At 40.9% G+C, this 24,865-nt stretch overlaps 1 protein-coding gene and 1 pseudogene across 1 annotated transcript; one reads left to right on the forward strand and one right to left on the reverse strand.

The window, feature by feature from the left end:
- Positions 1-2,007: 2,007 nt before the first annotated feature.
- On the reverse strand, positions 2,008-7,526 carry LOC129050001 (heterogeneous nuclear ribonucleoprotein L-like). Its single transcript, XM_054531296.2, is given in 5 exon segments — positions 2,008-2,154; positions 2,157-2,249; positions 2,252-2,848; positions 2,851-3,841; positions 7,398-7,526. Coding segments are annotated over 5 exon segments (1,875 nt in total). The 3' UTR covers positions 2,008-2,089.
- On the forward strand, positions 7,443-9,005 carry LOC129050335 (fascin-like; annotated as a pseudogene).
- Positions 9,006-24,865: the final 15,860 nt, after the last annotated feature.

Consider the following 24,865-nt stretch of genomic DNA (forward strand, 5'->3'; position numbering starts at 1 on the left):
AACCATGTGATCTTTGACAAGCCTGACAAAAACAAGCAATGGGGAAAGGATTCCCTATTTAATAAATGATGCTGGGAAAACTGGCTAGCCATATGGAGAAAGCTGAAACTGGATCCCTTCCTTGGACCTTATACAAAAATTAATTCAAGATGGATTAAAGACTTAAATGTTAGACCTAAAACCATAAAAACCCTAGAAGAAAACCTAGGCAATACCATTCAGGACATAGGCATGGGCAAGGACTTCATGTCTAAAACACCAAAAGCAATTGCAACACAAGCCAAAATTGACAAATGGGATCTAATTAAACTAAAGAGCTTTTGCACAGCAAAAGAAACTACCATCAGAGTAAACAGGCAACGTACAGAGTGAACAGGCAACCTACAGAATGGAAGGAAATTTTTGCAATCTGCTCATCTGACAAAGGGCTAATATCCAGAATTTACAAAGAACTCAAACAAACTTAGAAGAAAAAAACAAACAACCCCATCAAAAAGTGGATGGAGGATATGAACAGACACTTCTCAAAAGAAGACATTTATGCAGTCAACAGATGCATGAAAAAATGCTCATCATCACTCGCCATCAGAGAAATGCAAATCAGAACCACAAATGAGACACCATCTCACACCTGTTAGAATGGCGATCATTAAAAAATCAGGAAACAACAGGTGCTAGAGAGGATGTGGAGAAATAGGAACACTTTTACACTGTTGGTGGGACTGTAAACTAGTTCAACCCTTGTGGAAGACAGCGTGGCTATTCCTCAAGGATCTAGAACTAGAAATACCATTTGACCCAGCCATCCCATTACTGGGTATATACCCAAAGGATTATAAATCCTGCTGCTATAAAGACACATGCACACATATGTTTATTGCAGCACTATTCACAATAGCAAAGACTTGGAACCAACCCAAATGTCCATCAATGATAGACTGGATTAAGAAAATGTGGCACATATACACCATGGAATACTATGCAGCCACAAAAAATGATGAGTTCATGTCCTTTGTAGGGACATGGATGAAGCTGGAAACCATCATTCTCAGCAAACTATTGCAAGGATAAAAAACCAAACACTGCATGTTCTCACTCTTAGGTGGGAATTGAACAATGAGGACACTTGGACACAGGAAGGGGAACATCAAACACCGGGGCCTGTTGTGGGGTGAGGGGAGGGGGGAGGGGTAGCATTAGGAGATATACCTAATGTAAATGACGAGTTAATGGGTGCAGCACAGCACATGGCACATGTATACATATGTAACAAACCTGCACGTTGTGCACATGTACCCTAGAACTTAAAGTATATAAAAAAAGTATACTAATTCACAGAAATCCTCCGCACTTCCAATTACAATAAAACCATCTATTACTGTAAAATTTGTGAATATTAATCATTCTATCCTTCTAGCTTTTACTCTGCATTTGTGACCCCTTTGTACTATTTTTTCTGTTAGGATACGTCAAGAAAACTGAAATCATGGTAGTAAGTACTTTAAAGACGGAATTGGTTACCAGATGTTAGAAGGCTCCAGAAGTTCTTGAGCAGGAGTAATTATAGACATCAGTTTACCTTAAATGGGCAGAATTCAGATGGATAACAACAACAACAAAAGGAGACTGTGGAGGTTATTCATAGTGGGCTAATTTGTTTGGGAAAAATAAGTAGCTATAAATCACTATATTCTAGTATCTTTGAGACAACAAATATGGGAAATTATTTTTCTTTTCTTTTTTTTCCCCAGCAAGCGCTGTGTTTATTTTCCAAACAATTTTATTGAAATGTGCGAAGAGTACATGGGCAGCACAAATGTATGAACAGGAAAAAAAAATCACATGTACAACAATTTTTTAAAAGTGAAGGTTAATTTTGGGAGATATCAGTTCCCCTCTCCCTCCCCCTGCAGACTTCCAGCGTTTCCATTAAAGTTAAGCCTCTACGAACCTAGCATTACCAAAAAAAAAAAAAAAAAAAAAAGGGAATACAAGATCTTTTGCAAATAACAAAAACAAAAAACAAAAAATGGCATAAAGGACAGAGAAATGTCTTCCTGCTTAGATGGCACTCTTCCTAGGCACCTAATTAGGAGGCGTTCTGAGCGGTGGAGAAACACAACTTCAGAGTGTAGGGGTATGGACCATTGGGTTTTTCATCTGGTAATGGTTCAGGAAGCCCAGAGTCTCCGGGGCATCGCTCTTGGATTCCCACTCCAGCAGTCCAGAGGAGCTGCGCTCACTTTTGCTGAGAATACTTTCACAGAAGATGGCCGTTTCACTCCAAGCTCATCGCAGATCTCAAAGAAGTTCTCCTCAGTCACCTCCAGCGGGGTGTTGAAGAAATGCAGCACGTTGCTGGGGTGCTGGATGCGGTTCTTGGCTGCCTGCTCTGGGGTGGAGAACCGATTGTTCTGGGATTCACTGAAGTCTTTGTAACTGCAAGACCCGTCTTCCAACCCGTATGACTGACCGGGCATGATGGCTGGCTGCTTGGAGACACGGACATTCAGCTTCTGCCCAAACATGAAGTTGTTGTTGAGGTGGGTAATGGCCCGGTCCACAGCGTAGCCATCAGCCATCTCCATCATGGCGGCCCCCGGCTTGCTTTTCATGAATTTCACCTTCTCCACATTGCCATACAAGCAGAAGACATTGAAGACTCGGTTACAGTTCATCTTAGATTGATCCAAGCCATAGACCACAAGCACAGGGCTGTGGGCGTGAGGGCCATCCTCGGGTGGTGGGGGAGGGGGTGGGGGGTGCCCATACTGGGGGCCGTAGCGACTTGGGCCCCGACGGTGACCCCCCACTGGTGGACCCATCCTTCTCCCTTCGTAGTGAGGGGTGGGGGGCCGTAGCCCTCATCATGGTAATGGCTGTGGTATCCACCGTGGGGCCCTCCATATTCTGCTGGGTGATCTCCCAGGAGAGGGGGCTGCCTCTGGCATTTCTTGGGGTTGCTGCCAGGGTCACCTTGTCCACTGAGATTGGGGTTTGTGTAGTCCCAAGTATCCTGATCACTCTTGAACACATTCAAGCGTGTAGGCTTTGCGTATTCCATCTTCAGAGCACAACAGCCAGAATAGATATCAGCCCCATTGAGAGAGGCCTTGGCCCACTGGGCACTTTGAACAGAGTCGAATTCCACCATCGCCTGAACTCCATTCTTCCTGAAAATGACAATTCTCTGGACAGGGCCACAAGGATTACAGATAGTGTAAAGAACATCCGTGGTGATCGAATAAATGGGGTTCAGGATGGTAAAGAGAAGCACACTGTTCACGCTCCGGGAGTCATCCGAGTCCCCGGGGCGGGAGATCTTCTGGATGGTAGAGTAGTTGACAAAAGCTGGGTGATCGGCAATGCATATTTGGTTGTCGGCTGCGTAGCTCACTGCGTTGCAAGCCCCCAACACATCTTCAAACTCCACCAGTGCTTGTCTCTTTTTAGGCATTACCACCACAGAGTTGATGGGTCCAAACTCCTGCAAGGCCTCCACAAGGTCAGCTTCCACCACACCCTCAATCAGGCCCCTGATGTGGAAAACTGGGGAGGCAGGGGTTTTGTGCGGGTCATCGTAGTTCTTCCCGCTGCCTCCCGCCACCCCGCCTCCTCCACCGCCACCGCCTCCGCCACCGCCACCGCCACCGCCTCCGTGCTGGTCGCCGGCGTTGCCAGTCTTGAGCCGCTTAGTGGTCGGGCCGCCCTCACTGCCGCCGCCCTGGTAGCGGCCACTGCCGCCTCCGCCGCCCGCCGCCGCCATCTTCACCGTCGCTCCGGACCGCCTCTGCTGCTCCTCCGGTTGCTGCCTCTGCTCCAGCCACCGACGCCGCTTCTCCTGGGAAATTATTTTTCTAAGTTAGTTTGGTAAAGTTTAAAAGGGTTGTACTTTATCCTGTAGACAATTGAGAGTAGTTTTCTGTATTTAAGAAGGATAAATAAACTGTTCTGTGTGCAGGGAGGATTAGAAATGGAAGACATTGGAAGCAGAGAGAAGTTAAGGAGGAATGTTGACATTATCTTAAAGTGTTAAGAACCTGAACGAAACTCATTGCAAAATCATTGCCAGGGAATACAATGTAGGGCCATTGACTGACTCTAGTGGTGGATGAGGACAACTCACAGAGAGAAATCTGACAATCCATGTTTAGCAGAGGGAAGGAAGCCAGAAATAGTTATTATTAAGTGCAAGACTTCAGTTTTGTTGGTTTTTTGTTTTTTACTCCCAGCAAGCTAAATTTGACAATAATGTAGCTCAATTTCTCCCAATCTCATTTTGTTAATCTCTATAATCTTGCCCCAGAAAAGCCCCAGCTCAGAAAATTCTGTATTCATTTGTCTTCATAAGATTGTAAAAATTTCAAAACTGTCTGTTCATGATAATTAGAGAAATACAAATCAAGACCACAATGAGATACCATCTTACATCAACCAGAATGGCTATTACTAAAAAGTCAAAAAATAACAGATGCTGGCAAAGTTGTGAAGAAAAAGGGATGCTTATACACTGTTGGTGGGAGTGTAAATTAGTTCATCCATTGTGGAAAACAGTGTGGCAATTCCTCAAAAGCCTAAAGACAGAAATAGCATTTGACCCTGCAATCCCATTACTGGGTATATACTTAAAGGAATATAAATCATTCTATTATAAAGACACATGCATGCATATGTACACTGCAGCACTGTTCACAATAGCAAAGACATGGAATCAACCAAAATGGCAATCAGTGACACACTGGATCAAGAAAATGTGGTACATATACACCATGGAATACTACGCAGCCATGAAAAAGAACAGAGATCATGTCTTTTGCAGGGAAATGGATGGAGCTGGAGGCTATTATCCTTAGCAAACTAACATAGGAACAGAAAAGCACCGCATGTTCTCACTTGTAAGTGGGAGCTAAATGATGAGAACTCACATGGACACACAGAGGGGAACAACACACACTGGGGACTTTCAGAGAGAGGAGGCAGAGAGATGGGAGATCATCAGGGAAAATAACTAATGGGTGCTAGGCTTAATACCTGGATGATGAAAGAATCTGTACCACAAACCCCCATGACAAAAGTTTACCTATGTAACAAACCTGCACTTGTACCCCTGAACCTAAAATAAAAGTTCAAAAAGGAAGCAAAACAAAAAAAAACTTTAAAGTAGCTCAATAAGTTTTATATTAATGTCTACTTTAAATAATTTTTATGCACAATATGTTATGAAAATTCATTTACCTTTTTTAAAAAAAGAATGTGAAATTTTAGCAGAGTTTTCAACAACAATGTTATAGTTAACAAGAGAAAAGCATCCTGATGTTTTACAAACTGGTGTTTCAATGAATTACTCTTTTTTTTTCTGAGAGGGGATCTCGCTCTGTTGCCCAGGCTGGAGTGCAGTGGCATGATCTTGGCTCACTGCAACCTCCACCTCCCAGGTTCAAGTGATTCTCCTGCCTCAGCCTTCCAGTACCAGAAGGCGTGCACCATGACGCCTAGCTACATTTTGTATTTTTAGTAGAGACGGGGTTTCACCAGGTTGGCCAGGCTGGTCTCTAACTCCTGAGCTCCCAAACTGCTGGTAGTACATGCATGAGCCACCGTACCCAGCCAAAATGAATTACTCTTGTGTTCTATTCATTTGTTTTTCCTGCATTTTCATTTCATTTCACTTTGATGAACCAACAGAAATACCCGATGCAATACAGTGACAGCTTCAAAAGCTTCATGTTGACAAAGTTATCATTTCACAGTAGATAAAATAATATGTGAAAGTAATGAGAATTTAGGAATTCCTCTAAAATCAGAATTTAAAGACATACCACTTACCCTTTGTTAAAATAGCTTACAGCACAGAAGTCTTAGAAAATGGGCATTAGAGTGTCAGAAAGCTAGTCATGTTAAAAAAAACCTTTCAAATCAAGGCTAGCCACCTCATTAAATAATAAAATGAAGAAACTGCTTATAAAACCGGTGTTCCATTTTCAATTTTAAAAAAATGTTGATAGTAAAATAACCATTAATTTAAAATATTTTTCTGCTCACTTCTAGAAGGTGACCTATTTAAGCCCCACTAAACCACTTAAGTGACCTACTTAAGCCCCACTAAAGCAAATAGCATATATTGGGATTGGATTACAAAAAGTATGCCTTCCATTTGATTGGCCATATACCTTTTTGTTTCATGCATGGATAATGGCTTTTCTCCTTCTTCAGTAACCCAAAGGAAAAGCTGACATTCTAACCTGGAGCTGCACATTCAAGCTTTGACACATGCCTCTCGCTGATTTCGTCTAATGCTTATAATAAACCTGTAGAGTCAGCAACTTTAGAAAGATGGGTTGAAGAAGTGTCTTTGTCATAGTTTGTATTTTTCTCTGAGGCACTTGGCAGAGTCACCTCTGGTGTTTCAAATGTGCTTGAAAGTTATCTGGCTGCCCTCTGAGAAGTTTGCATAAAACCTGCTTTACTTAAAAGCAGGCAAAATTAAGGTTTCTGTAACAAAACCATAGGCACTGCATTGAGATAGGACAAAGACCAAATATCCTGCTTCCATGTGGCAGAGAAATAATGAATAACTTGGTTCAAGAGCTCATGGAGTGGCATATCATGCCATTATTAATAGAGAACATTGCTAATTTCTAAAGGGGCTTAATGTCATGATTATTTTATCCTCTTCTTTCTGTTGAATTTTTAACATGTATGTCTACTGCAAAGTACACAAAGGAAATAAATTAGCACAAAAAAAGGGCTTCTTCACAACCGCAAATTATATATATATTTCTTTCAGAACATCACTTTAGAGAGAAAATAGCAAAAATTCAGCATCATCACTTTTGTGACACTTCACTAACCAATCCAAATATAGAAAAAGAAAGAGAAATTGAGTACATTTGCATTCACTGTACATTTTTAGCTATTTGTGTAGAAGAAAAACAATTAGCTTATTTAAAAACCCTAAGGTGAATACGCAGTTTTTAATTATTATCTTTGCTGTTGTGATTTGTATTTGTATTTTATTTATGTATAAACCCAGTATATAAACCTATGTCAAATACTTCTTTATTTTGATACTAGTTCAAAATATTGGTGACTTTTTGAGATATGAATATCTCATATGTATCTTTTAGAAATTATCAGAGTTATAAAATAATATTTGGGAGGTAAGGAAGGCACTAGACATAAGAAACTTGTGTAGACAAATACTTTGTCACCAAAGTTGTATATTTAAAAGTCCCTATTCTTTGTCTCTTATCAATTCAAAATTAATTCATTAGAAAACAATTTTCCTCAACATTTAATCCCTAGTTATTCATCTTTTTCACTAGTTCGTATTGCATTACTCATTGCTTCATAGCTAAACTCTGTTTAAATCTGTTAACTGAAATGATTTTAAAAACATTTTGGTGGAGCGCTGCGGAGGGCGCCTGCGGGCTGCCGCCGCCGAACAAAGGAGCAGGGGCGCCGCCGCGGGGACCCGCCACCCACCTCCCGGGGCCGCACCTCGGCCTCCCGTCCACCGCCACCATGACCGCCAACTGCACAGCCGAGGCAGTGCAGATCCAGTTCGGCCTCATCAACTGCGGCAACAAGTACCTGACGGCCGAGGCATTCGGGTTCAAGGTTAACGCGTCGGCCAGCAGCCTGAAGAAGAAGCAGATCTGGACGCCGGAGCAGCACCCTGACGAGGCGGGCAGCGCGGCCGTGTGCCTGCGCAGCCACCTGGGCCGCTACCTGGCGGCGGACAAGGACGGCAACGTGACCTGCGAGCGCGAGGTGCCCGGTCCCGACTGCCGCTTCCTCATCGTGGTGCACGACGACGGCCGCTGGTCGCTGCAGTCCGAGGAGCACCGGCGCTACTTCGGAGGCACCGAGGACCGCCTGTCTGCTTCGCGCAGACGGTGTCCCCCGCCGAGAAGCGGAGCGTGCACATCGCCATGCACCCTCAGGTCAACATCTACAGCGTCACCCGTAGGCGCTAGGCGCACCTGAGCGCGCGGCCGGCCGACGAGATCGCCGTGGACCGCGACGTGCCCTGGGGCAACGACTCGCTCATCATCCTCGCCTTCCAGGACCAGCGCTACAGAGTGCAGACCGCCGACCACCGCTTCCTGCGCCATGACGGGCGCCTGGTGGCGAGCCCCGAGCCGGCCACTGGCTACACGCTGGAGTTCCGCTTCGGCAAGGTGGCCTTCCGCGACTGCGAGGGTCCTTACCTGGCGCCGTCGGGGCCCAGCAACACGCTCAAGGCTGGCAAGGCCACCAAGGTGGGCAAGGACGAGCTCTTTGCCCTGGAGCAGAGCTGCGCCCAGGTCGTGCTGCAGGCGGCCAACGAGAGGAATGTGTCCACGCGCCAGGGTAAGGACCTGTCTGCCAATCAGGAGGAGGAGACCGACCAGGAGACCTTCCAGCTGGAGATCTACCGCGACACCAAAAAGTGTGCCTTCCGTACCCACACGGGCAAGTACTGGACGCTGACGGCCACTGGGGGCGTGCAGTCCACCGCCTCCACCCAGAATGCCAGCTGCTACTTCGACATTGAGCGGCGTGACCGGCGCATCACACTGCGGGCGTCCAATGGCAAGTTTGTGACATCTAAGAAGAATGGGCAGCTGGCCGCCTCGGTGGAGACAGCAGGGGACTCAGAGCTCTTCTTCATGAAGCTCATCAACCGCCCCATCATCGTGTTCCGCGGGGAGCACGGCTTCATCGGCTGCCGCAAGGTCAGGGGCACCCTGGACGCCAACCGCTCCAGCTATGACGCCTTCCAGCTGGAGTTCAACGATGGCGCCTACAACATCAAAGACTCCACAGGCAAATACCGGACGGTGGGCAGTGACTCCGCGGTCACCAGCAGCGGCGACCCTCCTGTGGACTTCTTCTTCGAGTTCTGCGACAACAAGGTGGCCGTCAAGGTGGGCGGGCGCTACCTGAAGGGCGACCACGCAGGGGTCCTGAAGGCCTCCGCGGAGACCGTGGACCGCGCCTCGCTCTGGCAGTACTAGGGCCCGCCCGCCCCGCCCTTCCCCGCCCCGCCCTTCCCCGCCCCTGCCCACGTGGCGGCTCCTTCCAACCCTCCCTGCTAACCCCTTCTCCTCCAGGTGGGCTCCCCGGGGCGGGAGGCAAGCCCCTTGCCTTTCAAACTGGAAACCCCAGAGAAAACGGTGCCCCCGCCTGTCGCCCCTATGGACTCCCCACTCTCCCCTCCGCCCGGGTTCCCTACTCCTCTCGGGTCAGCGGCTGCGGCCTGGCCCTGGGAGGGATTTCAGATGCCCCTGCCCTCTTGTCTGCCATGGGGCGAGTCTGACACCTCTTTCTTCTGACCTCAGACGGCTCTGAGCCTTACTTCTCTGGAAGCGGCTAAGGGACGGTTGGGGGCTGGGAGCCCTGGGCGTGTAGTGTAACTGGAATCTCTTGCTCCTCCTGGCCACCTCCTCCCAGCCCCCCAGGAGCTGGGCACGTGTCCCAAGCCTGTCAGTGGCCCTCCCTGGTGCACTGTCCGGAAACCCCTGCTTGGGAAGGGAAGCCGTCGGGTGGGCTAAGACTGACCCTCGGTGTTTTTTTGGGTGGTGGCTGGAAACAGCCCCTCTCCCACGTGGCAGAGGCTCAGCCTGGCTCCCTTCGGTGGAGCGGCAGGGCGTGACAGCCACAGGGTCTGCCCGCTGCATGTTCTGCCAGGGTGGTGGTGGCGGGGGGTAGGGGTGTGGGGGCCATCTTCCTCCTGTCTCTTTCCTTTCGCCCTAGCCTGACTGGAAACAGAAAATGACCAAATCAGTATTTTTTTAAATGAAATATTGTTGCTGGAGGCGTCCCAGGCAAGCCTGGCTGTAGTAGTGAGTGATCTGGGTGGGGCGTCTCAGCACCCTCCCCAGCCGGTGCATCTCAGCCCTCTCTTTCCGTCCTTCCCGTCCAGCCCCAGCCCTGGGCCTGGGCTGCAGGACGCCTAGGCCAGAGCCCCTACTGTGATTGGTGCTCCCTGGGCCTCCTGGGTGGATGAAGCCAGGCGTCACCCCCTTGGGGAGCCCTGGGGTGAGCCGCCGGGGCCCCCCTGCTGCCAGCCTCCCTCGTCCCCGACATGCATCTCACTCTGGGTGTCTTGGTCTTTTATTTTTTGTAAGTGTTATTTGTATAACTCTAAACGCCCACGATAGTAGCTTCAAACTGGAAATAGTGAAATAAAATAACTCAGTCTGCAGCCTTCCCCCCCAAAAAAAAACTTTTTGTCCATTTTTTACCTATCCCATTTGACATTGGTCTCATATGATATCATGATATAAAGGAAAATGACCCCACAATGATATGATTCATAATTCCACTATAAATTTCCTTGATGCTTTGAGAGTGTGATTTATTTTGCCCCCCTCCATTTTTTTTTAACTATAAAGCAAGTACATGTACAATAATGCCATTTTTTTTCCAACCCCAAATAAATAGAAACAGCTATAGGACTGAAGTTTCTAATATGAATCTTATAGTTTACTTAGCACATGCTTTAATAAAGTTTCCTCTTCAGGAAACTAGAATATTGTGTCTGGTGCAAGACTAGATGTTTTGTCAAAAACATATGTAATATTCATATAGCAGAGCTTTGGCTTTATGCCATGAACAAGCAGGAGGTGTTTTTGGAACTGTCCTATTGATTTTCACATGTTATTTATTGGAAATGACTGCTGCCATTCCCACATAGTCCTAAGTGTGAATATTTACCATATGTATGTGGCTTCAAGATTATTTTGTTGTTCACAAAATCACCTATGTCCTCCCATCAAAATACTGTCTTCATCTTAAAAGTAAATGGCACTGTTTTATTCAATGATTTACATTTTGGAATCCTAACCAGATATTTTTTTCCTTAAATTTCAAGCACTGCATTACTTGCAAAGGCATGCTATGGGTATGTGGAAATTATATCAAACATGAGTAAATTCTGTTGACCAAGACTACAGAAATAACAATACCATCACATAAATATATGAATACAGACATTGATGGTTGGTGAAAATTACCTCCAAATGTCCAGTGCCATGAGTATATTTTGAATAGCTAGTTTGATTTTTATTAATATTATATGAAGGTTATTTCTAAGCCTGCAGACATAATTTATGGAATATACTACTCAGATATTTGAGAATGTACTACTTCAATATTTGGATATATTTATTCCAAATATATCTCCACTGTGATTTTTTAGGAGATACAATTGCCATCACAGAAAGATATTGCTGATTCCAATGAAATTTTTAATTAAGTAGAAAAATCAAAGAACGCAATTCTTTTTCAAGATTTCTTCAAATAAAGAAATAAGCAAAATTAGGCTGTGGTGTTGTGAATAACACCAAGAAGTATGGAGTCAGGCAAGCCTCAGGTTCTGTCACAGTTCTACTGTGAAGTAGATAATTCTAAAGGTGCGTTTCTGTGTCTTAGGTTTGTGGAGACCTACAGTAGCGTTCTACAGACCAACACTGAGCCTACCCCACGACTATTCAACCTGCCCATTATTGGGTAGCTTTCATATAACCAGTTAGAAAGAAAACATCTATGAAAACTATTTACTAAAGAATTATATATTTTAATTAAGGGTACCGAACATGGTCAAGTTAGAGAACAATAGAGTAGAAAACTTCTATTCAAATATAATTGAGACCAGTTTTTTGATAGTTAATCTAAAAAGTGAGTTAAGGAGGAGGATCATGCAGTTAAAAAAAAACCAGAAATGTAAATTATTTGGCCAATATTTTGATATAAGTCCAGGACCCTTTGATTATTACTCTATTAACTGGAGTTTCTATACATTGTCTTCTTTGTATAAATTATGATCATAACAAGTCAATCATAATTCTAAATTTTTACCTGTTTAAAGTAGAACAAAAAAAAGTAATTGAGGTGCAAAAACCTTTTAGCTTGTTAAAATTTTACTATTCTGATTATTCTAATTTTATAACTTTTTTTTAAAATTTTTACATTGCTTAGCCCTCCTATGAATCAATTTAGCTTTTTCTAATCTTTTCAAGACCCAAATATTTTTACATAAATAGTACCACTATATTATAATCACATCACTGATTTTATTTATGTCACAAAAGACCAACTTGAATACAACCTAAATAAACTGTCTGGTAGATAAGTTAACATAACGCCAAGTTGAGGCAACAGACTTACATAGGCATAATAGAAAACACACTGTTATTTTACAGGGAGAATGTACAGTGTCAGTTCATTCAACAAGTTAGTTAAACACAACTCAACTAAAACAATGTCATTGAAATGTAGCAAATTCTGTTTTTGTTCCATGGACTTACAGCCAATGAGTCCTGAGAAAGAAGAGAGAATTTAAAGAGCTTCATTGGCAGGTGAATCTGTACTTGGCCTTTTAGCTTAGAGACGGCAACTCCATATTAAAAGCAGGAGAATAGTGAGACATCCCATATAAAGAAAGAAATCAGAACAGACATGCAGGGGCAAAAGTAGCCATGGTCTGCATCCTGGCTCAGGAGGACAGTATATGTTGAAGAGCAAAGCCTAGAATGGGCTGATGCCTGTAACCTCACCCCATCCCATTGCTTTATCTACTCACACTGCTTGCCCAGAAAATCTGGTGCCCCACAGTGAGAACAGGAACTGGGCATCCCAGCTAATCTTCAGCTGGGCAGGTCTCATAGGGTTGTCAGATTTGAAAAAAATAACAATAGACTTTGAAGAAAAAGACTTGGAGATGAAGCAGAATGCTCTTGCCAAAGCTTCCCTCAATTGAGATAACAGGAGCAAATTTATTTCCCAAATTAGTTATGGTATAATTTACCAGGTATCCAAATAAATTTGTTTAGAGACTAAGAGTTTTCCCCTGGAATAATGTCTGACTATAATTTTACATATAATTCTTTTATTCAACAAATGCTCAATGTATGTTTGTTTTATACCAAACACTTTTAAGGAATTAGGAATACCATTGTGAATAAAATAGACAGTCTCTACTAAATGCTTAGTTATGATGGGAGGCAAACAAATACATAAGAAAATAATTAAGAAATACAGTTTTATGCCTAATTATGTCAGATGATAGTAAGTGCTGTGTCCCCAAAACACTTACTCATTTTCTCAAACTATTCTAAAACAGGGAAGGTGCATAAAGAGTGCTGGACATGGGACTGAAGATTCTGTTTTAAATATGGTTGCCAGGGAAATCCTCACTGTGTAAGAACATTCCATCAAGGACTTGAAGGAGATGAGGGAAGTCATCAAGAGGATGGGAAAAAGAACACTCCCAGTAATAGGACCAGCAAATGCAAAGACCAGAGGAGAAAGACATCTGCTTTGTTTAAGGGACAGCAAACAGGTCTCCCTGCTACAGCAGAGTAAATACAGTGGTAATGGTAGAAGAGTTTTTAGTTGTAAGGCAAGAAGGGGACCAACCATGGAGAGTCTTAGATGTCATTGTGGAGATTTCTATTTTACTGGAGGTGAAATGGAAGCCACTGAAGGCACTTGAAATGGAGGCTGATACGGTTCACAGCTTTAATAGTCTGCTGTCTGCTGAGATAAGAATTGACTATAGGACAAAGGGTAGATCTAGGTAGTGAGATGTTATTGCAATCACCTAGGAAAGAGACAGGATGATTTGAACTAGAGTGGTACTGGTAAGAGGTGGTCATGTTTTGAAAATATTTTTGAAGTAGAGTTGACAGGATTTGGTGATGAATTTGATTTGGGATGTGAGTCAAATTTCATAGCCGGAGCCAAACATCCCTATTTAATTACATTGAATATAATACAAAAGGTGGAGGGAAATGGATCAGGAAAAGAAAGAATAGAAGTTTGGTGTGGGAAACAGTAAGGTGAAGAAACCGGTAGAGATGTTACATATCTAAATCTGAGTTCAGGAGCTTTGAATGCATAGAAAATTTGATCATTAGCATGGGGCTGGAATTTGAAGCCATGAGACTGGACAACGTCATTTTAGTTTAGTATATTTCCACAGATTATATTTCAAGCATCATGCTAGATACTTTAACATTTGGCCATTTTAAAAGCCCCTTGGTAAATTTCACAGGAATGAGGATTTGACTGACCTGTTTTTCTCAGATGTCTGACTTCAGTAGGATGCATGATTTTACTATATTTAATTCCCTATAAAATTCCAAAATATCAAAATGAGACCTATATTTATTAGCAGGATTTTTTAGGTACAATATTCCTACTCAGATAGAACTATATCACTTAATTTCACAGAAATATCCTTCCCTGGGGTGATGATACTATTATATCACCAATCATGAAATCATGCTGACTTGCAGGCAACAATGGAGCTCACATTTTGATCTAAGCTAATTTGCATGACTTACTTAAATTATAAAAATACACACTTTTAGAGAGCAGACAGATTTTGTTAATTCTGAATTATGTCAAAGTATCACTTAATAATTCTCAAGGGCCCAACTCTGGCGAAACAAGATGCTGCAGTGTATGTGCTTCCTATTCCTTTCCAACTTTTTTCATCATGATTCATCAGCGAATGCTATGAAGTCTAGAAATTTAATTAATGGATCTCAGGGCCACTGGACCATGCATTTACACAAATTGCTCTGTGAAGAAGGAGCACTCACTCTCTCTCTCTCTCTACCCACCCCTGCCCTTTCTCCCCCTCTTTCTCTTTCAAGAGCAGAACATTTTAGTGACCTCCAGTTAACTGGCTGAACTAAGCAGCGATCTCTTAGGTAATAATGCACTGCTAACAAACCTCAGCATAGACTATAACGCTCCCACTAAAGCTTCCGTTCATGTTGTTCTAGGGCTAATAAAATGGAATATTGTATTCTAGCTCTGAGGAAATTTGAGGTTGTCTCATATTTTCTCAGTTAAACCAGAAAATAATTAATTTTAGGGAAGGGACAAGAATTGCTGTGGCAGAGCCAGCCTGATAAATAATTTCTATTCATTCTCAATGTATTATCCGTTTTCTCCCTACAGGCTCCTTTTTGTTACTCTTATATCAAAATCCCACTTAATTTTCTTGCCATCACAACTCAAAAATCATACCTACAAAAGAGCTAAAGTTTTCATCTTTTTGCTTTTGCACAAACTCTATGCCGGCTATGAGAGTGTAAGCTTTATAGTTATATATAGATATTTTTATTTATAATCTTTCTTCTGCAAAAAAGGATTAAAGTGAAGCAAAAAGAACATGTAATAAGATGAATAATGAATAGAAAAATAAATTGCTTTTAAGACAAAGTAAAGGAAACTATAAAAGGGAGATGACTAGAACTATTTAGCAAGAAGAGACCTCATTCTTTCTATCAAATAGTGCGGTGTAATTTGCACAATGTACCCAATGGCTAATGAATACATATTTGTTGAGGATAGCATTAATAAATAACATGACCAATGAAAAACTATAACAAAAGATTTTTACTCTTCAGGAAGTAATTATTAGGTAGGTATTTTAAATTCTAACTTTAAAAGATAGAGGAAAAGATATATTGAGCTGGCCCATAAATGCAACGGGAAGACACAGAGTAACAATTACTGCAGGTGAATTTCAGCTCTCGGTCTATCTACCAACCAGTGTCACCAGGAACCTTCTTCAGACCCGTGTATCCAACTGCTTATTTATCTTTTGCACCTGGATATCCCTCAGCTACCTCCATTTAATTCCTCTTCTTCCTCCAAACTGGTCAGCATCCAAGCAGATCCAGAGAACTGTGAGGAGCTATTCTAGTCTCTGCCTTCTCCCCTGTTGCTGATCCAGTTAAGAGGGCCAAAGAATATAGTTGAGAGGACACCAGCCCTGTATCTAGTAGCATTTAGTTTTAACCTCATCCCTTAACTTAAAATTGGCATGGCCTTCAGTAAGCGATAACTCCTCTGAATATCAATTGATAAAATTTTTAAAAAGTCCAAAATTCATTGTAGTGAGGATTAAAATATCATGTTTGGTACATCATGAGCTCTCAATAAACAACTGCAGTATTATTCAAATTGGTACACAGGCCTGTCACTTCTCCTTCCTTTCAGATTTCTTTTTCCTTCTGTTTTTGCCTCTGAATGCCCCAACCCAATCTCTCTTCCTTGATCATCTTTTTAGGAAATCCATCCCCACCCCACTCACCCCACCACTCCTCACACTCCTTTCTCTCCTACTCCGGCCTCCACCACAGCTGCTCCATTCCCGCTTGTAATCCAGCCTCTGCACCACTATCAGCGCTGCGGTTCTGAAATGCAAACCTCATCATGTTGCACCTTATAACATCTTTGACACCTACTTGTCTCCTGATAAATTCTCAGCCTCTTAGTTTTAGGTTGACCATGACCATTTGTGATCTGACCCTGTCCACTCTCCCTCCTGATTCTCATTTCTCTCACCAAATTCTCCACCCTTTGTACTGAACAACGTGGCTCTACTTTCATCTCTTCAAACTTATATTTTTTCCTTGATCCTTAACTTTGCTCACAATGGTCCTCCCATCTGGAATAGCATTTTCCCTGTGGGCCTGGAAAATTTGACTATTCCTTTGTGATGCAATTCAGTCTTCACTTCCCCGTGAGTGACCTTCTTAGGACAAACTGACAGTATCTCATATTGTAGTCCCACAGTCCATTAGGCAGTCTTCAAGTGTCCAATATGACAGTGCATGATATTAGTTGTTTATATGCCTATTTCTCCCACTGGCTTTGAGAAACTTGAGGGATTGTTGTAACCATTTGTATCCCCAGTGTGTAGCATAGCGTGCATCTATTTGTGTTTTGAATGAGTGAGTGAATTAATGAATGATGAGAAAGCAATGACCTATGTTTTGTCTCTACCAGTCTTACATGAGATTATAAATAGACTGATTCAGCTGAAGATTCCAGGTCCTATTCCTTTTGCAGTTGCTATTGTATATGTTAGCAAAAAGCTTAATCCCTTCCAAAAATTTTTTCAGTGGTAGCAATAAATTCATTGTCTTCTGGGAGCAACATTGTGCTCTCTCTCTCTCTCTCTCTCTCTCTCTCCCTGATTTGCCTATTGCTACTTTGAAGAGTATGTGTTTATGACTTTATAATTTGTTACAGTGAATGTAATAGGAGCCCTTCTGTTTCTTCATAAGTGGTTATGAAAAAATATTCACACTTGCTTATGATTTTCTCTTACTGTTCTTAATGTAATGCTTCTAAATTAGATATACAAAAGTGCTCATCTAGAAGATAATGGAAGCATAAGCAAAACACAGAAAAAGGCTTACCAAGAATGAATTATAACTAACAAACAAATGTTAGTTGTATTCCAATAGAATTACTGAATTAGTACATGATGGAACAAAAAATCTATAACAAGTTTAGATGCCAGTAACTTATTGGACACGGATTGTATACACTGTACCCACAAAATTCTATCAAATTGTTTCTATTTCAAGAAATTTTCAGTTTATTCATGTTCAATACAAAAGTTAATTATACATGAAATATAAACTGAATGGAAAACATTGGCATTGTATTTCCTGGCTTTCTTGGAAGAATGCGGGAGTAGGGTTAATATTGAAATGCAAGAGAAAGCTCTTCACTCCTCTCCTTGTTCCCAGGATAGGACAAAATACACACGGCCAAGAATGAGGAAATTAGGACAAAACCCAATGTAGTCAAGAGAGTTATGACCCTGAGGTGTGAGGTAAGATCTGGCCCTGGGAATGTTGACTGACACTGCAATATTTAGTATCTAGACTGGAATGATTAAATATGAAGTGGGTTAACCTGGAGTCTTTAGAGATGGCGCTATTCCCAGAAAGATAAATGAGATCCAGTCCTAGGACAAAAGGACAAACATCATTGGTCGGAAAAAGAAAAAATGATTTAGAAAAAATGAGAAAGAGAAACAAAATATAGAGGAGAAGAAGAAATCCCAAGGATGGAGACCAAAGGGTTTGCCAACAGTCCGTTCCTTGGGAATGTGAGTTACACAGCAACCTGGAAGATGACGCTACTTCCAAGCCCATGATTCTGTCTCCATGACTTAGGACACTAGTCACAAAGAAATAGAACACACCTTTCTCTTTCGAGATCTCATTGTCCGTTGAAGAACTGCTACTCATGGCCTGCAAGAGTGAAACTCACTGGTTCTAGGAATGAATGAAATTGGACTGGCTGGAGGCCTTTAATTATTATGTGGGCCTCAGAACTGATGAGGATTGATGTGGGTGTTATTTCAATAAAGTGTTATAAACAATTCATATATGAAAAATTTATTTTCTTAATTTACAGTTAAATACACTAATATTGTATTTCAATGTTGTTATTCAAATTAAAGACCATGTCAGTTCTTAGACACAATCTCTCACTGTGTATTAATCTCAATAAGACATTGTAGTAACCACATATATATTTTTATATATATATAAAAATTAATAGATATTACTTTTTGAGCTATTTTATGTTTACAGGCAAAAATTAGTGAAAGTTAAAATGCCTGTCTGTAGACTCTCTCACTCCACCCCCATTTCTCCTATTTTTAACATCTTGTGGTATTTTTAACATTAGTATGTTACATTTGTTACAGGTGATGAGAAAATGTTGATAAATTATTTTTATCTAAAGTTCATAATTATACTAGGGTTCACTCTTTGTGGTGTCCATTTTATGGATTTTAACAGAGATGTACCCACCATGACAATGTTACACAAAATAATAGTTTCACTGCCCTAAAAATCCCCTGTGTGCTACCTAGTTATTCCTCCTTTCTTTCCTCCCCAGGAACCCCTGGAAATGACTGATCTTTTTACTGTCTCCACAGTTTTGCCTTTTTCAAAATGTCATATACTTGAAACCACATAGTGTGTAGGCTTTCATATTGGCTTCTTTCACTCAGTAATATGCATTTAAAGTTCTTCCATTCCTTTTTGTGGCTTGATAGCTCTTTTTTTTTATATAGAACTGATTAATATTCCATTGTATGGCTACACTATAGAGTGTTAGTCCATTTGCCTATTGAAAGGTACTTTGGTTGTTTCTGTCTTGGTAATTATGAATAACACTGGTATAAACATTTGTGTGTATGTTTTGTGTGGGCATAAGTTTTCAACTCATTTGGCAAATACCAAGAAGCACAGTTATGGAATCATAGGCTAAGAGTGTGCTTAGTGCCATAAAAAACTGCTAAACCGTCTTCCAAAGTGGATGTACCATTTTGCATCCCAACTAGCAATGAATAAGAGTTATTTCTGCTCATTGTTCTTACCAGCACTCAGTAGTGTTACTATTTTGGATTTTGGCCATTATAAGAGCTATGTAGTAGCATCTCATTGTTTTGGTTTGCAATTTTCTAATGACATATGATATTGAGTATCTTTTCATTGCTTATTTACCATTAGTAATATGTTGCCATCAGTAACTTTCCTTTCCCTTTCCATTGCCAGTGAGATCCAGCGTTCTTTTTTTTTTTTTTGAGACATAGTCTCACTCTGTCACCCATGCTGGAGTGCAGTAGTGCAATCTTACTGCAACCTCCACCTCCCAGGTTCAAGGGATTCTCCCTGCCTCAGCCTCCCAAGCAGCTAGGATTACAGGCACCCACCACCACGCCTGGCTAATTTTTTTTTTTTTTTTTTTTTTTTTTTTAGTAGAGGGGGTTTTCACCATGTTGGTAGGGCTGGTCTTGAACTCCTGACCTCAGGTGATCTGCCCTCCTCCGCCTCCCAAAGTGCTGGGATTACAGGCATGAGCCACTGCGCCTGGCCAGATCCATTATTTCTTAATGGAAATGAAAAATTCACCAGTTACTGCCTTTTTCCCCATATATTTGTAATACGTTCCGATGTCTGATAAGGCAAGTCCAACCCTCTGCATTTTTAAAAATTAATCATTATTTATTAAAAATTAATATTCTATGCACATTTTAAAATCAATGACCATATTAGATTTATTGAAAAAATAATGTAATTTAATATTAATTTATCACATCGATTGACATGATAATTCTCCACTTATTTGGATTTCCTTTAAGATCAATTCCTAAAATTTTCTATATAGATGGTTTTAGAATTTTTTTTTTTGTAGCTTAACTACAACATACTTTGTAGTGTCTCAATTTTTATTACAGTTTTACACCTTCAATTCAATTATTGCTGACATAGAAAAACTTTTTTTTCAACATCTATTTTAGATTTAGTGGGTACATATGCAGATTTTTTACATGGGATACTACTTGATACGCAGGTTTGGAGTACACATGTATCCATTAATCAGATGGTGAGCATAGTATGCAATAGTTACTTTTTCAACCCTTGTCCTTCTTCTTCCATCCCCCATATAATAGTCTGTTACTTTGTACTGTTTTCTATTATAAATTGGGGAGAAGCCATTATTATTATATATTAGCTTCAGAACAACTAGGTTCAAGTCATGGAAAACAATTTTGCACAAACAACTTTAGGAAACACTGCTTTGAAAACTGTAATCTGAATTATAGCCGAGGCCACAGAAACCAAATATTTCCTGAAGGTTCTTTTAAGAAAAACAAGTTAGCCAGGAATGGTGGCTCATGCCTGTAATCCCAGCACTTTGGGAGGCCGAGGTGGGTGGATCACGAGGTCAGGAGATTGAGACCATCCTGGCAAACATGGTGAAACCCTGTTTCTACTAAAATAAGAAAAAATTAGCTGGGCATGGTGGCACATGCCTGTAGTCCCAGCTACTCAGGAGGGTGACACAGGGGAATCGCTTGAACCAGGGAGGCGGAGGTTGCAGTGAGCTGAGATTGTGCCACTGCACTCCAGCCTGGGACAGAGCAAGACTCTGTCTCAAAAAAAAAAAAAAGAAAAGAAAAAAGCAAGTTGTATTGAAAGAGGACATCATTAACAGTATATCTCTTCAATAATGGTTTATTTTACTATATTCTCATTCCTCTCTTACTGTGTCCCAAATCTCTTTACAGGCTAAAAGAAACTGTTCAGAATTAATCCTATTCATAAAGAACAGCACTTACTGAGTATTGCATTTTCTTCTTCAAATTCTTCAGCATACATTGGGACTACACCATACGGGACCATTTTTATGTTTTTAGTTTTGGGTTTTTTGTTTTTTTGTTTTTTTTTTTTGCTAAAGAAACTGCAACTAGATTTAGGACCTCATTCTATTAGGTCAGTATTTGTCTAATAAACTTCAGCTTAAGCAAAATAAAATATGTGTTGCTCTGAACTGAAACTCCTCAAAACCATACTTTTAAAATTACAGAAAAAATTAAATGAAATTATGTTTTTAAAAATCTTGTAGATGAAAAGATATGATATATAGTAGGTTTAAGTACCTATTTCAATGGTTCCCAAAGTGGGGCCCTCAGACATCCAGGTCCAAACTATTTTAACAGGAATACTAACATAGTGACATTTGCTGTAAAGGTGCAAATACAATACTGGGTAAAAATGCTGGCACTTTAGCACAAATAAAGGCAGTAACACCAAACTACTAGTAGTCATGGTATTCTTCACTATGCACAGGAAAGGTTTGAAATGGAAGGGCAGGCCGGGCATGATGTCTCGTGCCTGTAAGCCCAGCAATTTCAGAGGCCAAGGCGGGAGGATCACCAGAGGTCAGGGGTTTGAGACCAGTCTGGCCAACATGGTGAAACCCCATCTCTACAAAAAATACAAAATTTAGCTGGACATGGTGGTTGCATGCCTGTAGTCCCAGCTACTTGGAAGGCTGAGGCAGGAGGATTGAGCCCAGAAGGTTGAGGCTACAGTGAGCTGTGATCATGCTACTGCACTCCGGCCTGGGTGACAGAACAAGTCCCTGCCTCAAAAATAAAAAGAATGTCTGTGATGAAGCAGTGAAAAGTTTACTATATCTTAATCCTTGAATATCTCTTTTTAATATTTCAAGTGATGAAATTGGAAGCACACATAAGCATTCCTACAGACTGCCTGAGAAAAAACCCTCGTGTGACTAAGTCATGAAGTGAATTAACCACTTTAATGGAATATCATTTTTACTTGAAAAGAGTACTGACAAACAATGTTATTTCAACTGGGGTTTTTGGGAGACACTTTCTCAAAAAATGAGATTCTGTCATTTCAAGAAAAACAACAGACAGGCCATAATAAAATTCAATAATAAAACTGCTAATAATAAGATTCAAGCTTCTGAACAGAAAATTAGAATTTTAGAAAACTTATATCCACCATTGCTTTCCAAATGTATTCTGATGAGATTGTTGGTGATATTGATGAATGTATTTTGATACTGTATCATCAAATGTATCAACATGTAGAAGATATCGGTGAACCATTATTTTCTAAGTGACCAATGCATGATGTTATAATATCACGCAAGGGTAAAAGATCCAAAGTTCAAGAAAAACCAAGTTTTGATGGAGTATCAAAAAAGAAGCCTAGGCAACATGGCAAAACCCTGTCCCTACAAAAAAAAAATACAAAAAATTATCCAGGTGTGGTGATACACACCTGTAGTCCCAACTACACTGGAGGCTGAGGTGGGAGGATCACCTAAGTCCCCAGAGACTGAGGCTGCAGTAAGCTGTGATCACACCACTGCATTCCAGTCTGGGTGACAGAGCAAGACCCCATCTCAAAAAAAAATGTATATATACATAAATATATAAATATATATATCCACAGTGATCTAAAATGGCTATCTGTATGAGATTGGACATTGTTCACATTTTTTCAAGCAAATATCACACAATAAATTGAATGCAGATGAAAATGACATGGCAGACATCAAGGAAATTTGCAAAAAATATAAGATTGTGCTACTTTGGGTTTAGAAATTTTTTCATAAGAACATTTATAACAATATGTGATGAGCTTTTAAAGAATAATTTAAATATTTCTGATTTAATTTCTAATGATAAATACCAATAGATACAACCTACATAAACCAAAGCTCCTTGGGCCCTCAATATATTTTTAAGAATGTAAAGGAGTTCTGATTCCAAAACTTTGAGAACTGCTGCCTTCCCCTCCACTTTCCTTCCTTCCCTAGAATTTCTCCCTTGGAAGAAACATCCGTTTGCCATTTTAACTTACAGAGTTCCATTCAGGCCAGTTTTGCTACTACCTCCCTCCCATCTTTCCACCTCCCTCTCTTGACACAAAATCTGACCAAAGGACTCTACCAGCCCACCCCATTTCCAGAGATTAGCTGTCAAGGTGGGCTAAGCCAAGAAAATCTGGGTTTTCTCTGAGACTAGACCTCTTTTTCTGGGAGATCTGGAATCACAGGGACAAGGTTGGCCACCTTGGCGTAGTCAGAATTCATCTTGCCTCAATGGGGAGAGGTTAGGCAAGTTTCTACAAAGCCAAACTGCTTCCTAGAAAGTCAAAGATAATTATACTTTGTGCCACAACTGTGAGAATGCCCATTTTATTGCACACTTTCTAACATTTTTACCAAACTGATAAATAAAAGCTGGTACCTAGAAGAAAAAAAGGCCAGGTGTGGTGGCTCATGCCTGTAATCCCAGCACTTTGGGAGGCCGAGGTGGGTGGATCACCTGAGGTCCGGAGTTTGAGATCAGCCTGGCCAACATGGTGAAATCCCGTCTCTACTAAAAATACAAAAATTAGCCAGGTGTGGTGGCAGGCACCTGTGATCCCAGCTACTTGGGAGGCTGAGGCAGGAGAATTGCTTGAACCCAGGAGGTGGAGGTTGCAGTGAGCCAAGATCATGCCATTGCACTCCAGCCTGACCGACAAGAGCGAGACTTCATCTCAAAAAAAAAAAAAAGTTTCCATAAAATATAATTTGTTCCATCTCTAGAAACCAATTTAGCAATGAGAACTGAAAGCCACCACTTGGAAGGTTTCAAGGATTTAGCTCCACCTAATGATGTCTAAAGCATTAGTTAAGGTAGAAAAAAATACACACGCGCACACACACACACACACACACACACACACACACCCCTATGTATTTAGTACCAGGAAACATGACTGACTAGATGGTATAGTCATCCAACAGAAAGCACACAATAACTGAAGCTACTGTAGAGGAATAAGTTATGACATGGATCTACAATATCGTTGAGTGAAAAAGCAGATTCCAAAAAAAAATCTGATTTTTCAAGGGAGAGGGAACATATACAAGCACAGGAGAAAAAAGATGAGCAGATGACTGGAAAAATACAAAATTCTGATAGTAGTACCTTCTGAGTGGGAGAATTCTCAGCAACATTTTCTAGTTTTGCCTAAAATTTTCTAAATGTCTTAAAATAAGAAGGTTTTGTTATCCATATTATAAAATATCCACCACCCCAGGAAACCTAACCTTCAGCACAAATGCTACAACATGTTCAAAGTTTGTTCAGTTTAAGAGACAATCAATTTTGAAAGACATCTAAAATGATGACCAATATGTAAACCTATGCATTAATGTTTTTCAATCATATGCTTTAAATTTTGTAATTTTGATAAGTTTAAGCTTTATATCCATCTTGAAAAAAGTTTATTTGTCTTTAAAATATGACCTACAATATACCAGTTTTTAAACAACGAATGGTGCTCAAAAATTGCAATATAAATTCAGGCAGTGTTCCTTACATAGAATGTTTAAGTGCTTCTAACCCTGCTCTTTTTCACCGGTTATGAAAACACATTACAATTATCTAAGCATCTAATTATTCAGGTCCTTTATTTCTCCTCTATTCTATTAATTTTATAGTAATTTTAAGGCCTGTGAGGATGAAGTTGTCTGGGACAGCTACCACAAAGGTTATTATAAGTGGACAAATTTCAAACAAGTTTATCACCACTACCATCCCCACCATAAAACTATCTTAATCAAGGGCAACACATTTCAAGGTTAACCAAGACAACCTCTTTACTTGTCACTGCTTAAGAAAAGGATTTTTTGGTCTTATTTAGAAATAACTTTCTCTATCTAT

This window comes from Pongo abelii, chromosome 16, assembly GCF_028885655.2.
Source record: "Pongo abelii isolate AG06213 chromosome 16, NHGRI_mPonAbe1-v2.0_pri, whole genome shotgun sequence".
NCBI lineage: Eukaryota > Metazoa > Chordata > Mammalia > Primates > Hominidae > Pongo > Pongo abelii.